Source organism: Pinus tabuliformis, chromosome 9 (assembly GCF_031772625.1).
Source record: "Pinus tabuliformis cultivar Carrire ecotype Pingquan chromosome 9, CPIR1, whole genome shotgun sequence".
Classification (NCBI taxonomy): domain Eukaryota; kingdom Viridiplantae; phylum Streptophyta; class Pinopsida; order Pinales; family Pinaceae; genus Pinus; species Pinus tabuliformis.
In genome coordinates, this window is record NC_142307.1 from 295,849,429 (window position 1) to 295,864,855 (window position 15,427).

The following is a 15,427-nucleotide window of genomic DNA, read 5'->3' on the forward strand; positions in this document are numbered from 1 at the left end:
AGACTGGACCTCTGTTCCTATGAGCAATCCGCTGGTTCAGATTTCTCTCCATCCCCCAGAGCTTCGGGACCGGACCAATTTTAGATGGCAACTGTTAGGAGACACGGACTCCTACGCGGACTCCTCCACAAGGGAAAATTCAGAACGCAACCTCGGCATTTTCGATCTCTGCTCGTTGTTGGAATTCAATGCTACGTCTCTCTGCAAACAGTTGGGTAGGTGCTGGGGGGTTCACGAGGGCCTCATCAAGGCCAGTTTAGATAGCAGAAAGGCCTCTGCTGCGTTCTATGTTGAAACAGCAAACAATGTCGGCAATGTTGACACCGCACTTGGCAATCTTGAGCACAATGTAACAATCCGCCAGTCAAATCAAAAGAAAACAAGCAGTGAGCCATGGGATGACCAGGCAATCCGGCGTGATGGGTCTCCTCTCTGCAAGCTAGGAAGCAGAGCTAAGTCGCGGCAAGCAAAAGCAGCGGAAATCCAAGGCGCCATTCTGAAACCAAATCAAGTACATATTCAAGCCACTATCTGCAGTCACAGTGTAACTTCTTCAATGGACTTATCAAAAGCCAAATCTACTCTCCTTGCCTTCTGTAACAAGGAAATACAGAGTAACCATGTTAAAGCACTCGGCAGCTGATTTGCCAATTTTTAAATAAAACCTAGCTGTTAATTTCAAAAAAAAACATTCCCTTGAGCTGCAGACACCCCTCCGTGTATTTTACCCCTACGGGCTCAATTCTAACAATAAGCCCCATATCCTTTGTTCTCGGTTACCCTTAAAAACTACTCTCACTGTCTAAGAAATGGAATGACTCCGTATATGGAAATGGAGTGACTGGGTATATGGAAACAAAACGACTATATACACGAAATTGTCGTGTAAATATGAGAGAAAAAACTTAAGAGTTGGCATGTAATAAATAAACAGTCAGGGTTTGGAGAGTCGTAGATAGGTAGGTCATGTCATTAATCTGACCGTTAACAAGTGTAGTTGTGGAGGACCAATTAAGTACAAGTTATGGAGTTTGAAGTGGAGATCAGTTATGAAGGAATAATTGAACTATTTGTCATTAAAGGCGAAATATATGGCAGGGACATCGTGGCAGTCAAATCGCATGATGGTTAATTAAGGAGACATGTGATCATACATGTTATACAAGCTCATGTTTTCAAATTGCTTTTGAAATAAATTTTTGCATTTACCTTTGGAACCTTTACCTTCCACTTGCTAATATTTTGATGTTTGATCCACAGGTACTTTAGGCATGATTGGTCTTCGAAGTTGAATTTTCTTCAATTACCTGCATACATGATTTTATTATGAACTAGACACTTGTGCTTGCACTGATAAACAAATTGTTGTTGCAGAATTAGATTAGCTGCAGAACAGGATCAGCTGCGGAACGTGAAAACAGCTGCAGAATGTGAAACAGAGAGTAAAATATGGCTTATGAATGAATGAAATGGAAATGGCTGTGTAAGTGAAAATAAGACAAGATGATAAATGAAAAATGGAGATGAAAGAAATACTGGGAAAGGGAAAATTTATTGGTGAAATATGGCAATGGAAAGAAGTGGAACTGTAAAAGAAAAATAGAGTAAAGTGAGATGAGATAATGAATTTTGCAGAATGCAGAGTGACTGTGGCTTTTTGTCACCACTTTTTTCAGAAAGGAAATGGAAAATATAGGGTGTCAGAAACTTCTGATTTTCACCCTGTATTTTCTATATAAGCATGCCAATCAATGATTGGTTTTCAACCTTATACAATTTTTTTTTAATTATATATATATATATATATATATATTAGATAAGAAAAATAAAGACTAAGTTGGTGGAGAAGAAGGATTCTTCTTCACTAACTTCATTTCAAAATTGTTCTGGAAGATCTTGATGAACTCCTCCTTTGAAATTGGTTTTTGATATATTTTCAATCTATGACCATTCACAAGAAGAGGAGTTTGACTTTCATCTATTGTTTTGGTCCTCACTGCTCCATTGCTAAAAAAATTTCAATCTCACATGGCCCAAGCCAATGAGTTTGAAACTTCCCTTGAAAATCTTTAAACTTTGAATCAAATAACAGTGCCAAATATCCTTCTTGAAACCTTTTATCCTTGATGTATTTATCATGCCATTTAGCCCTCTATTGTTGGACTATACCAGTCCTTTGAACTGCTTCTTACCTAATTTCATCAAGTTCATTTAATTGCTCCAGTTGATGTTTTTGAGCCTCTGATAATTCCATCCCCAACTGGACTGCCATCTTGAAAGTTTTGATTTGGATCTCTATAGGGAATAGGACTTGTTTCCCATAAACAAGTTCATAGGGTGTATGTCCCATTGTGTTCCTCCATGTAGTTCTATAGGCCCATAAGGCTTCAAGAAGATTTTCTGCCCAATCTCTTCTATGTAGATGCACAGTCTTGGTGAGGATTCCTTCAATCACTTTATTTGTAGACTCCACTTCACCATTTGCTTGTGGATGATAGGGAGTAGACTTCCTATGCTTGATCTTGTACTTCTCCACAAGTCTTTCCATCATGTTGGATGTGAATTGAGGTGCCTGATCTGTCACAATTTCTCTTGGAACACCAAAACGAGTGAAGATGTCCTCAAAAAGAAAATTAACTACAGATTTTTCATTAGCAAAAGGTAATGCTTTGGCTTCTACCCATTTGGTGACATAATCAATGCATACCAATATATACTTTTTCTACTTAGATGGAGGATTAATTGGTCCAATAAAATCTAAAGCCCACTTTTCAAAGGGTTTAATAAGTACCTGAGTTTGTAATGGCATTTCATTTGAGGGAGCAGGTTTCCCTACCCTTTGGCAGTTGTCGCACCTCCTGACATATTCTTTAGCATCTTTGAAGATGGATGGCTAATAATATCCTAAAGAAGGATTTTATAGGTTTCCCTCTTGTCAGCGAAGTGTCCACCACATGGCTCATCATGACATGCTTTGAGAATATCACGCATTTCATCTTCCCTGACACACCTTCTGATCATAAGATCTGGCCCCGTTTTATGCAATTCATTAGTAACGCATGAATATCTTGCACTTTCTTGAATAATATTTCTTTTCTCTAGGAAAAAAATGTGAAGGTAACTTCCCTATAACCAAGTAATTAGCAGCATCTACAAACCAAGGAGTTTGAATAGTTACTGAAAAAAGATATTCATCATGAAACTTATTTTCAACCAGAGTCTTCTTTGATGGTCTGAATCCTGGACAAGAAATCAACAACTGTGTTTTGTTTTCCTGGTCTATCTAGCACAGTAATGTTGAATTCTTGCAAAAGTAAAAGCCATCTTGTAACTCTGCCATTAGTAATAGGTTTATTCATCAAATATATAATTGCAGAGTGATATGTATGAACAAAGGTTTCTTAGCCTGTTATATAGTGTCTTAACTTATTAATTGCATAAACAATAGCTAAAAATTCCTTTTCAGTCACAGTGTAATTCAACTCAGTGAGAGTCAAATTCTTACTTGTATAGTAAATGGCATAAGGAATCAAATCTTTTTGTCCCAATACAGCTCCCAGAGTTGTATCTGAAGCATCTGTGGAAATATGGAAAGGAAGTTTCCAATTTGGACCTCTTAAAATAGGTGCTTCAGAAATTTTTGCTTTCAAGGTTTCAAATGCTAGTTGGCAATCAAGATTCCAACTGAATTCACAATCTTTTGTAAGCAATTTGAAGAGTGGAGATGTTATTTTAGTGAAGTTTTCTATAAACCTCCTATAGTATCCTGTAAATCCTAGAAAACTTCTAACATCTTTTTGGTAATTTGGAATTGATAACTTAGAGATGACTTCAACTTTAGATTTGTCAACTTTAATCCCATCTCCCGAAATGTGATGTCCTAAAACAATGCCTTCTATAAACATCATAAAACATTTTTCATGGCTTAGTGAAAAGTTTGTTTCTTTACATCTTTTAAGCACTTTTTCCAAATTTTCTACAGCTTCTTCAAATATGTTTCCATAGACTGTAAAATCATCCATATACCTCTACACAATCATGTATTAGATCAGAAAAAATTCCTAGTACTGCTCTTTGGAATGTCGCAGGTGCATTACACAACCCAAAAGGAAGTACTTGGTAGGCAAAAGTTCCTCATGGACAAGTAAATGTGGTTTTATCCTGATCTTCACGTGCTACTTGAATTTGATTATAACCACTAAAACCATCCAAGAATGAGAAATACTTCTTACCTGCTAATGTATCTAACACTTGATCTATAAAGGGCAAAGGAAAGTGATATTTAAGGGTTTCTTTATTCAATTCTTGGTAATCAATGCACACCCTCAATTTACCATTATTTTTAGGCACAATTACCAAAGAAGAAACCCACTGGCTATCTGAAATTGGGTAAATGAAGTTTACATTTAGTAATTTTTAGAGCTCTTCTTTTACAATCTCCCTAAGATTTGGATTCATCCTTCTCTGAGGTTATCTGATCGGTCTACTGTTTTCCTCAATATAGATATGATGGATACAAGTCTTAGGATCAATGCCTTTCATGTCGGTGTATTCCCATGCAAATGCAACATAATGTTTTTGTAATGTTTTGGTTAGCTCTTCTTGTTGTAGTTTCTCCAAGTTTTTGTTTATGTTCAATGTCCTATCTGGAAAATTTTCAATTGTAGAGCTACCAAACTCTTCCATAGAATAGAGAGACATCTGCCTAGATGACAAGTATTCAACATTAGAATTTTCTTGAAATTGTGCATGTTCATATTCTGAAGATGTTTCAAAATTATCCAATGTATTCAAAATTTGACTATCTTCACTAATTTTTGACATAGTAAAGAGAGGTTGAATATCATCCTCATCATCAATCCATTCCTTGTCATCTATTTATGTGATTGCTTTTGCTGGAGGATACAAAGTAAATTTCTTTGTTGAATTAACATAAGAAATATACATGTCACCAGATCTACAACTAATAAAAGCATCAGTTATGGCCAGCCAAGGTCTTCCGAGTGGGTGTCCTCCTAGATTATTCTTGGGAGTTAAGATCATGAAATTAACAAGATATTCCCAAGAATATAAGGATACTGAAATATCTTCAAGCACACCATCTGGTTTGATTATTGATCTATCTGCAAGTTGCAGTAAGGTAAGTGTGTAAAAAGGATTGGGAAGTTTAAGTTGTGCCATAGTTTGTTTACTCATGATGTTTATTGTTGCCCCTAAGTCAACCAATGTATTTGGAATTTCAATTCCATTTATATGTGTCTTCACAATTGGACTCCCTGGATCCACATATTTCTGTATGGCAATTTTTCTCATCATTATGTCTACTATCTTTCCTACCAGGTGAATTCTTTTTGTTTCTTTTGCTTTTCTTCCTGGTCTTTTGATGCTCAACTCCTTTATTATCTTGGCTAGAATTGGAATTTCTCTAATGGCTTGTAACAAAGGAATTTTGATACAGACATTCTTCAATTCATCTAGAAAATCATAATTGGGCAACAAGATCTGTTTTTCTACCCCTCTAGCAATTTTTAGTCTCTCACGAAAAGGAGGTGTAGAAGTAGATGATGGTTGCTCAATGATAGGAGTTGTGTTCACTGGTTCTTTTGGTTTTCTTTTTCGATGTTTTGGTTTGGTGAGATGTTTCCTCAAAACTTTTATTGACTTTTAGAGAATCTTCCTCAGAAGTGTCTTGTTCTTGAATAACTACAGAAGGTCTTTCTTTTTATAATATCCTACCAGATCTTAGTTGAACATCATTAAGATCTAGAGGAGTAATCATGTAAGTTGGAAATTACTGTCCTTCTACCATGTAAGCATTCTGACGGTTTTTATTGTTGGGGTTTGGTAATGTTTGGACAGGTAGTTGATTTGGTTTCTGCTGAAATGGCAGCAAGAGTTAACGATTTTGACTTTGTTGTGGGTGTTGTTGTGGAAATGGCAATGAAAGTTGAGGGTTCTAATTTTGAAGTTGTGGTTGTTGATTTTCTTGTTGATTATGTGGGGGAGGATAATTCTGATAGGATGGAGGATATTGATAATATTGAGAAAATCTCCCATAAGGATTGTGTACCCTTTGTGCCCATAGTTGAGATTGATACTGAGATTGAGGTTGAGGTTGAGGTCAAGGTTGCTGCCAAGAATTCTAGTTTGGTGGAGGTTGAAGATACATTTGATTGTTAAATCCCTGATTTTGTGGCCCCAGCCAAAGTCTTATTGTAACAAAACAAAGAGATTTTGCAAAATTTGGGATTGTTTCCTCTTGAAAGACAGCCTTAGGACCTGGGATTGAAGGACAACCCTTGGTTTCATGGCTTTCCGAACTGATCATACAAGTTTCTACGATTTTTGCATCTAAAGGGCATTCCCTTAGAGCATGTTTCTTTCTGCATTTTTGACAAAAGATAGCTAAAGCATCAGCCTCTATTTTCTACTTGTTTTGAATTTTAAGGGTGTCTAGTTGCTCACTAAGGCTCCCTATAATGTTAGTTTTAAGCTCATCAAGCATATTGCCAATTTCTACCCTGCTTACAAATCCAGTTGCAGATTTGTTTGCTCTAAAAAGAGAAGGATCTCTCAGCCCTTTCCTTGTTTTAGATTTCCCTCTTGAGAGATGAATACACAGTTCTCCTATATCACTCAATGGAAGTTGAGAGATATCTCCCTTACCCATCATGTTAAGGATATTTATCCACTCATCTCTAATGGCCTTTAACAAAAGAGCTTTCAAAGTTTCTTCATCTAAATTGTTCATCTTCTTGTAACAAAACAAAGAGATTCTGCAGAATTTGCGACTGTTTCCTCTTGAAAGACAACCTTAAGACCTGGTATTGAAGGACAACCCTTGGTTTCATAGCTTTTCGAACAGATCATACAAGTTTCTACAATTTTTGCATCTAAAGGGCATTCCCTTAGAGCATGTTTCTTTCTGCATTTTGGACAAAAGATAGATAAAGCATCAACCTCTGTTTTTTGCTTGTTTTGAATTTTAAGGGTGTCTAGTTGCTCACTAAGGCTCCCTAGAATGTCAGTTTTAAACTCATAAAGTATATTGCCAATTTCTACCCTGCTTACAGATCCAGTTGCAGATTTGTTTGCTCTAAGAAGAGAAGGATCTCTCGGCCCTTTCCCTGTTTTAGATTTCCCTCTTGAGAGATGAATACACAGTTCTCCTATATCACTCAATGGAAGTTGAAAGATATCTCCCTTCCCCATCTTGTTAAGGATATCTATCCACTCATCTCTAATGGCCTTTAACAAAAGAGCTTTCAAAGTTTCTTCATCTAAATTTTTCATCTTTGCTCTTTTCAAATTATAGTTGAATCTCTCAATCAAATCTTCTATGTTTTCATCCTCTCTTTGCATCATTTTGAACACCTCATTTTTATGATTGGTAGGCATATAATAATACAAGTATCTATCCAAAAATTCATTTTTCATGTCATTCCATGTTATAATGGATTGAGTGACTAACCCCATGAACCATTTTAAAGCAACCCCTTTCAATGTTGAAGGAAACAATTTAAGTTTTTGAGAGTCTTCTAGATAATCATAAGTTTCTCACAAAACTTCAAACTCAAACAAAAATGTTTCAGGGTCCTCACTTCCCAACCCATAGAAGTTTGGAAGGATAGATGGTGAAATATTTTTCATTGTGGCATGTGTTTCCTCATCCACTATAGGGAATCCAAAAGAGTTATCTACTTCCCTATTTCCTCTGCCTCCTTCGTTATTACCTCTACCTCCTGCATTATTTCCTCTACCTCTCCCTCTACCCCCTCCTCCAAACAATGAGAATTATCCATCTTGTTCTTCCTCTGCCATTATAGTTTCTTCAGAGTCAATACAGGGTTAAACCTGCAAGGTTATTCCCTCCTCCTCTAGTTCTTTTATTAATGGACTATGGGAGAGAGTTTCTACTTCTTCCTCACCAGGTATTCCTAATTCTTCAACTACAATAGGCTCTCCTGTAGAGGTGAAAAAGGTTATCCCTGCTGTTGGAGATTCGAAATTTTTCTCTCCTAAGACTATCTTGATAGATGAAGTAGGAGATTCTTCTGATTTAGTTTATGCCCCTTGAATTCCAAGAATCCTATGGCTAGGAGTATGAGTCTAGGATGGAGGTGTCCCTTTTCTTACTCTTGGTGGAGTAGGTGGTGTTGTAGGAATTGAACTTATGTCCTTCGCTATAAATCTACCCCTAGAATCTCTTTCTTTAGGCATGTCATTGTTTTTTTTTTTTTTTAATTTAAGAGATAAGGCTACCTAGTTACATTTTCCCAGCAACGGCGCCAAAATGTTTGGTCAATTTAGTGTCCTAAATTGCTCTACATAAATTATCAATTCGGGTATCGTAAACTGATGAAGTGTAGTGCATTGTTTGTGCTAGATGACCCTTCTTACTTCATTGTTTTTGTGTTTTAGGTTGTTTTGGGGGCTTTTGGTGCTTTAATCCCTAATGATTTACAATATAACTAACAAAAATCTTAAATATAACTTCTGTAAAGACTGCTAAGAACCTAAAGAAATGAGAACTAAAAGAGCTTAAATAAGATTTGGAAGCAAAGTTTAGTCAAGAAATGAAAACAGAGTTTCTATTTTTGTTCTTATTATTATTCCCAAATCATGAACTAAAAACTAAAAAGTAAAATTGCAACTACTGTCTAATCACTTACAGAAACAAAACTAAATGAAATACTAAAGCTGAAAGTGAAATTGCAACTAATGTCTAATCTCTTTTTTTTTCCGGGGAAAAAAGCACAACTTTTTATTATGATTATAAAAAGTTTACATACAATTGTTCTTAAGCCATGCTGGGCTCATTAGTACATTCACAGCTCAACCCTCAGGGAGCTTTTCTGCTGATTGTAACCTGTAGTAGTCTTCCTCCCGGGAGGAGGATTAAAATCCATAAATCAAAATAGCAAGTGTAAACCGGAGTCTCCTTCAGAGAAAGAAAAAACAACCCCGTACAGTCAAAAAAGTATGTCCACCAGCAATAGTAATGTTCCAAAAAAAATTAAAAAGAGGTCTGAATACTATGATCTATTTGCCGAATGATAAAACTACTAAGGAAAAATATATACAAAATATGTAACAGTATATAGAGAAACTGTAAATGGTGCCGTCAAAAATGGAGCTGATCATATTCTGAAATTACTGTTGCTGATCATATGGAGGCTGGTCTGTTCTGTAAGACTGCCCCTGATGTATCTCTTCTATCGCCCAGCTGCCCGGATCCTGTTGTAGACCAGCCTTAGATAGCTGATCTGCTTCTTCGTTCCTTTCCCTGTAGATATGGCATAATGAGAACCTGTTAAAGAATGTCTTCAGATATAAAATCTCTTCAACAATTGTCATCAAAATTTGATTTTGACAAGCAGCTAAACCATTGATCCAATTTATAACATTAAGAGAATCCCCAAATATCTGAATAGAGTTGATGTTTTTGTGTTGTAGCCAGCATAATAGGAGACGTAAGGAAGAAAGTTCTGCAAAATTATTTGTTCCTGTACCCAACCCAACCGAGGCTTTTAGAGTATGTTCTGAATTGATATGTATGCACATGCCTGCACCAGCCCTATTGTTTTGTGAGGCTCCATCAAAGAAACCACAAGGGATATCCTCCTGTATAATGATGTTATTTTGGTTTGTTCTGGATTTTTTTTCCTCAGGAGGAGGCAGAGCAGAATAAATGGCTGTGATATTAGAGGCAATAACAGAAGTCGGTGTGTTTTGATCTTGGAACAGACTCTTATTTCTCGCAAGCCACACACCCCAGCAGAAGATAATAGGCAAGTTCCTCATATTCCCTTCCGAATAAGTTTGCCACCATTTCCTCCAAGTATCGCCCAGCGGATCATTTCCCCACTGTGCATTTACCTTGAGAAAACCAGTGACCTCCTCCCATATCTTCCTCGAGAAAGAACAGGTGGTGAAAAGATGATTTGTAGTTTCCTCATCAGATTTGCACAAAGGACATCGCCCTGGACCAGCTAAAAACCTAGATTGTAGAGTTTCCCATGTTGGAGCCTTCCTTTTTAAAATACACCAGAGAAAGAGCTTGGATTTGGCAGGGCTTTTGAGTTTCCATAAATCTTTGGACCACCATTCCGGAACTCCCCATCCTATCTTTCCCAATAGAAAAGAATATCCCTCTTTTGGAGAATACCCCCCAGATTTGCTGTGAGCCCACATTAACCTGTCAGGTTCCTCTCTTATCCTAACATTGGATCGTTTTAGTTCTTTGATGAAGCCTGTCCATTCATTCTTCCATCTAGCATTTAGCCCTAACTCTTCATCGTCCTTCCAAGCCTGTCCCCAAATAGTAGACTGCCCAACTCTTTCCACCTGATTTATTGAGGTGATACCTTTGGACTCAAGATGTCGAAGAAGCCCTGGCGATAAGGCATAAGCTTCATTACACCCAACCCAAGGGTCTCTGCCAATCCTGATTTGTCTGCCATCTCCCACTTTCCATGCTAACCCTTGCTCAATCACTGAGAATGCATCCACCGTGGCCTTCCAAATTACAGAAGAGTTTTTTGCCTTCTTATTCTGACTCCGAATCCAATCTTCCAAAGGCATTGGATCTATATACTTCCTTTTAACCACCCTTGTCCACAGGTTTTCTATAGTTATAAGCCTCCAACCTGACTTTGCTGCTAACGAAGTGCTGAACTCAGGGAGTCTTTTAATCCCCCAACCTCCCCACTCTTTTGGTCTGGCCACTTTGTCCCATGCCACCCATGGTAAACCGGAGGATTCCTTAGAGCCTGCCCATAAAAATCTGCAACAAATTCTTCTGATTTTCTCCATTACACCTTTAGGAATCCAAGTTAGGGCAGCCCAGTAAACTGGGATGGCTAACAAGACTGATTTAATAAGAGTCAACCTACCTGCTCTGGACAACCATCTATAGCTCCAATGTGAAATTCTGGCTTCAATTTTTGCTATGATCCAGTTCCAGTCTTCTTTTCTGTAAGCAGCTGGTTTTAACCAAAAACCCAGGTATTTGAAGGGAACATCCAGAGATTGGCTAGGAAAAGGAAAAAGATCGGCCAAATGATTTCTTTCCCTTCTATCCACATCTGCCAAACAAACTTGTGATTTCACAGAATTTATCTGCATTCCAGTTGCTTTTAGAAAAAGATCAAAAATGCATTTTATCTCCTTTAATTCGCTGTAATTACCATTAGTAAAAATCAATATATCATCAACGAAAAGAAGATGGGTGATGTAGAGATTTATTGCTACCTCAATACCTTTTACCTTATCCTCTCTTCTGGCTTTATGTATCAGTCTACTAAGCCCTTCAGCCACAAGGAGAAACAGGAGAGGGGATAAAGGACACCCTTGTCTGAGGCCTCTCTGGCTAGTAAAAAAGGAAGAGGCAGCTCCATTGACCAAAACTGCAAAGCTGACATTTGTAATGCACCCCATGATCCAGCTGACAAATGGATAGCTGAATCCCACATGAGTTAGAAGCATTCGTAGATAGAGCCAGCTTATCCTATCATATGCTTTGGAAAGGTCAATTTTGAGAACAGCACCCTTCTTTTTCTTCATTTTGACACTATGGATTACCTCCTGAGCGACCCCTATAGCTTCATGGATTTGTCTGCCATCCAGGAACCCAAATTGTTCCATAGATATGTTCCTTGACAAGATTGGAGCTAATCTGAGGGCTATAACCTTTGAAATAATCTTGTAAATGCAGTTACACAATGAAATTGGTCTGAAATCTTCAAAACTTTCCGGCTCATCCTTCTTTGGTATGAGAGCAATAAATGTTGAGTTAAATGGTCTATAGATGTCTCCTTTCAGTCTTGACTCTTCAACTACTTCAGTTATCTCGTCTCCAATTTGATCAAAAAAATGGAGAAACAATTCTATTGTCCAGCCATCAGGGCCTGGGCTTTTGTCTTTGCCCATAAGCTTCATAGCTGCTTCAATCTCCGCCTTAGTGACCGGAATTGTAAGATCTTCAGATTCGTCTTCCTCAATGAATCTGGGAAAACATTGCACAGTTTTAAAGACTTCTGCAATAGTAGCCTCTCCCTGATCAGCAAAAATGTTTTGAAAATGTCTTTTCCCTAAACCAGAAAGCTCTGGAAAGGACCTGACATCTCTTCCTTCTTCATCTTTAAGGTGCCATATAGTGTTTATTGATTTCCTTCCTTTTGCAAAATTATGAAAAAATTTAGTGTTTTCATCCCCAGACTTTAGCCAAATTGCCCTGCTCTTTATTCTCCATTCTTCTTCCCTTTCCAAAAGAATTTTGGTTTGCTGCTTCTCCAAAAGAAGGATTCTATCCTTAGATTCTTGAGATGAGTATCCGTCTGAATCCAAACCCTCCATCTGTTTCAGCTCCTCCCTTATACAGATCAGCTCCTCATTTTGTTTCAATTTCCTATCCTTTGCCCAGGAAATTGTAGCTGATTTCAATCTTTTTAAATTTTCCATGAACAAAAAGCTTTTCTCCTCGCCTGCATTGTGTTCAGGGTGAATCCAAGTTTTTTTAAACAGATTGCTGAACGTTGGATCTTGTAGCCAAGCAGGATTAAATTTGTAAGGGGCGGGGGGTTTGTGAGGAGGAGTAGATATGTCTAAGAAAATCGGGAAGTGATCCGAATTCCCTATTTCCTCAACCCACTGTCTGATCAAAGGAGCTTTGGAGGATAAAGAGTCCGACAGCAGGAATCGATCTAATCTTTTGGCAATCCTGTCTGCTCCTATCCTTCGATTCCTCCAAGTAGGCTTTAGCTTGATCGGGAGAGGGTCAATAAAGTTATTCTCTGTGATGAGATTATGGAAAAAATCTGTAAGAGGATCTTCTCTCGCCGATGGTCCCCAAGCTTCAGCTCTACCCAAAGTAAAATTTAAATCACCTCCCATAATCATCACAGGTGCTTTCAAAACAGATTTTGTCATCAATTCATCCCAGAAAAATTCCCTGCCTTGACATGGCCCATAGATATTTACTATGGTGATGGGGAAAAGGAAATCAGGGGATATTATCTCCATTCCCATAACATTCTTCATCCCCCAGTTATTGAGAACTTTTACCCTCCCTTCTTTGTACCCAATTGCAATTCCCCCCGAATGTCCAAAGACATCCATAGCACTGAAAGTCCACCCAGGCAGAAGGGAATTAAGCATAGGTTCAATCTCATAAGCCTTCCCCAGGGTTTCTTGCAGAAAAATAACATCTGCTTTTGAGTTGAAAATCCATTCTTTCAAGGCCAGTTTTTTAGGTTTGCTGGCCAAACCTCTGCAATTCCAGGATGTCAGGATCATTTGATTACTCCCTCAGGGGGATGTGCTGCTCTAAGAACCCCCGGGATGGAATATTGTTTACCATCTGCAACATCCATCTTTGCTTTAAGTTTCGCCTTGGACAGATCAGATTTCCGTCCACGTTTGTTTTTGGATTTGTTCTGTGAATGTATCATTCCCAGCCCACCTAAAGACCCCTGAGTCACTTGGTTCCCACCCAAAGATCTCAGATTGTATGGGCAAGGAGTCCGGGTCACAGGGAGAGAGAGAGGAGGCCATTTGTCTTCACAATTTATATCCAGAAGCGGTAAGGTTTCAGTTAATGTTTCCACATCCGGATTTAACATTAAATGATCCATATTATCAACATTATAATTTTCTTGCTCTTTATATGACGAAGAAGCAATATTATGATTTACATAAGGATGCTCAGGAGAGATAAAAGAGGAGATAGGAGTCCCTGAGCACTTACCCTTCTCCGATTCGTCGGATTGGTCTTGATTTGTTTCCTCGACGAACCCTTTCACAGCTTCCTGGTCTTTAGCTATTTCCTCGACGACCCCTTCCACAGCTTCCTGATCTTTGCCATTTTCCACCGCCATCTCCTTAGATTGTTCGCATTCATCCGCTGGCCCTTTCTCTGTCTCCTCTGCCTCCAGATTCATTGGGTCTTGCGGCTCCGGCAAGTCCTGCTCCATCGTCATCTGAACATCGTCTTGAACATTTACTCTGTGAGCAGTTGTCCTACGAAAATGTCTCCTTCTTCTCTTATGTGGACAATCTTTTGCCATATGCCCATACTCGTGGCACCAATGGCATCTAAAAGGCAAGTATTCGTAGTCTAAAATCTGCTCATATACATATTCATGGAATTGTAGATTAATCTTTTGTGCCAGGCCCCCGCTCGGTTTGAGCATGACTAGAATGCGCGCAATTGCCCTATTTTTCGTTGTCAAGAAAGACATATCCGCATCCATGTATGCCCCCAACCTATTACCGATGGTTTTGAATACTTCCTCAGTCCATAGGAAGGAGGGTAAACCCGGAGCACGCACCCAAACAGGAAATACATCCGTGCGCTCCTTGATAGCATCAAACAAAGGAGACCATTTTTTTAACAGAACAGGTATGTTATCAATATGCCATATACGCTGCAGGACCCAATCCGCCGATTCTCTGTCAGCAAATCTGAACTTGAACCAACCTTTTGCTAATACTAGGGCTTCGAAATGTACAGGTCTCTCTGACGTGAAACTTCTTTCACCCCATTCTTGAAGAAAATCAGATGTATATAGCTTACCTCTGACTCTGCCTACCAAAGTGCAGTCTGCAACCGCTAGAGCTTCTATCATGGACACCTCCATCCCCAGTACCAGATTGTCCGCTATCACCTGTGTTCCAATGGGTCTTTTCTGTTTCCTTGTCGCTCCTTTTTGCCTTGAGCTTTCCACCGCCGGTCTTCTTCCTTCACGATCCTCGTTATTATCTGGGGTTATCTGTGCTGAGCCCAATAGGGTTTCTGATTCCCACAAAGGCGGGATCTGTCCTGAAAGTCCCAAATCGTCATTCCCAGAGAACAAGTTATCCGCATCCAAGCCATCATTACCTTCCTGCCCACCTGCTAAAGAAACGCCGAGCTCGCTTGTTTGAGTCTCAAGTTGGCCTTGGGGTTCTCTTGGAAGGGAAATCCTCGTAATCGAGGTTGAAACTCCTGGAAATCTAGGTTGCTCGAAGCCTGCTGGAAACCCTAAATGGGTTATTTCTTCGAGCCCCTTAGGGTTTGTAAACCGAGTTTTCAGTGATTTGCCCTTTGGGTCCGTGGGCAAACTGGCCGCATTCACCCCTCTCGATTCAGACCCTTTCTCTGGTTGTATAGGGCCGACCTCTGAACCATCATTCTGAACCACTCTGTCCGGCCCCTTGCCTTGGGATAAAACCTGAGGGGTCTCCGCCTGAGATACAGACTCCAGTCTAGGAATTTCTACAGACCCAAAATAGTAATCCACATTCTGAGAATTGATTTCCTTCCCCCACATGGAGAGAATATCTTCAACATCTGGGTCCAGTGCTAAAAACTCGGCGGGTTTAACCATGGTTGAAACTTTCCAAGGTAAAAAGACTACCGACAGACCAAAGTGAACGGAAACAGCAG

At 38.9% G+C, this 15,427-nt stretch overlaps 1 protein-coding gene across 1 annotated transcript; it reads right to left on the reverse strand.

Moving 5' to 3' along the window:
- Positions 1 to 9,153: 9,153 nt before the first annotated feature.
- LOC149148368 (uncharacterized) lies at positions 9,154 to 13,296 on the reverse strand. Its single transcript, XM_089442158.1, has 3 exons — positions 11,692 to 13,296; positions 10,896 to 11,121; positions 9,154 to 10,658 (listed from the first exon to the last, which is right to left on the reverse strand). The coding sequence occupies exons 1-3, from the start codon at positions 13,294 to 13,296 to the stop codon at positions 9,154 to 9,156; spliced, it is 3,336 nt and encodes a 1,111-aa protein (XP_089298284.1).
- Positions 13,297 to 15,427: the final 2,131 nt, after the last annotated feature.

What these genes read in the sequence shown, in the direction of transcription:
- LOC149148368 (XM_089442158.1), bottom strand. Translation starts at nt 13,296, where the DNA reads ATGATCCTGACATCCTGGAATTGCAGAGGTTTGGCCAGCAAACCTAAA. An exon ending in TTTACAAGATTATTTCAAAG is followed by an intron (nt 11,122 to 11,691) that starts GTTATAGCCCTC and finishes ACTGGAATGCAG; the next exon opens with ATAAATTCTGTGAAATCACA. An exon ending in TAGATGGTTGTCCAGAGCAG is followed by an intron (nt 10,659 to 10,895) that starts GTAGGTTGACTC and finishes CTTCGTTAGCAG; the next exon opens with CAAAGTCAGGTTGGAGGCTT.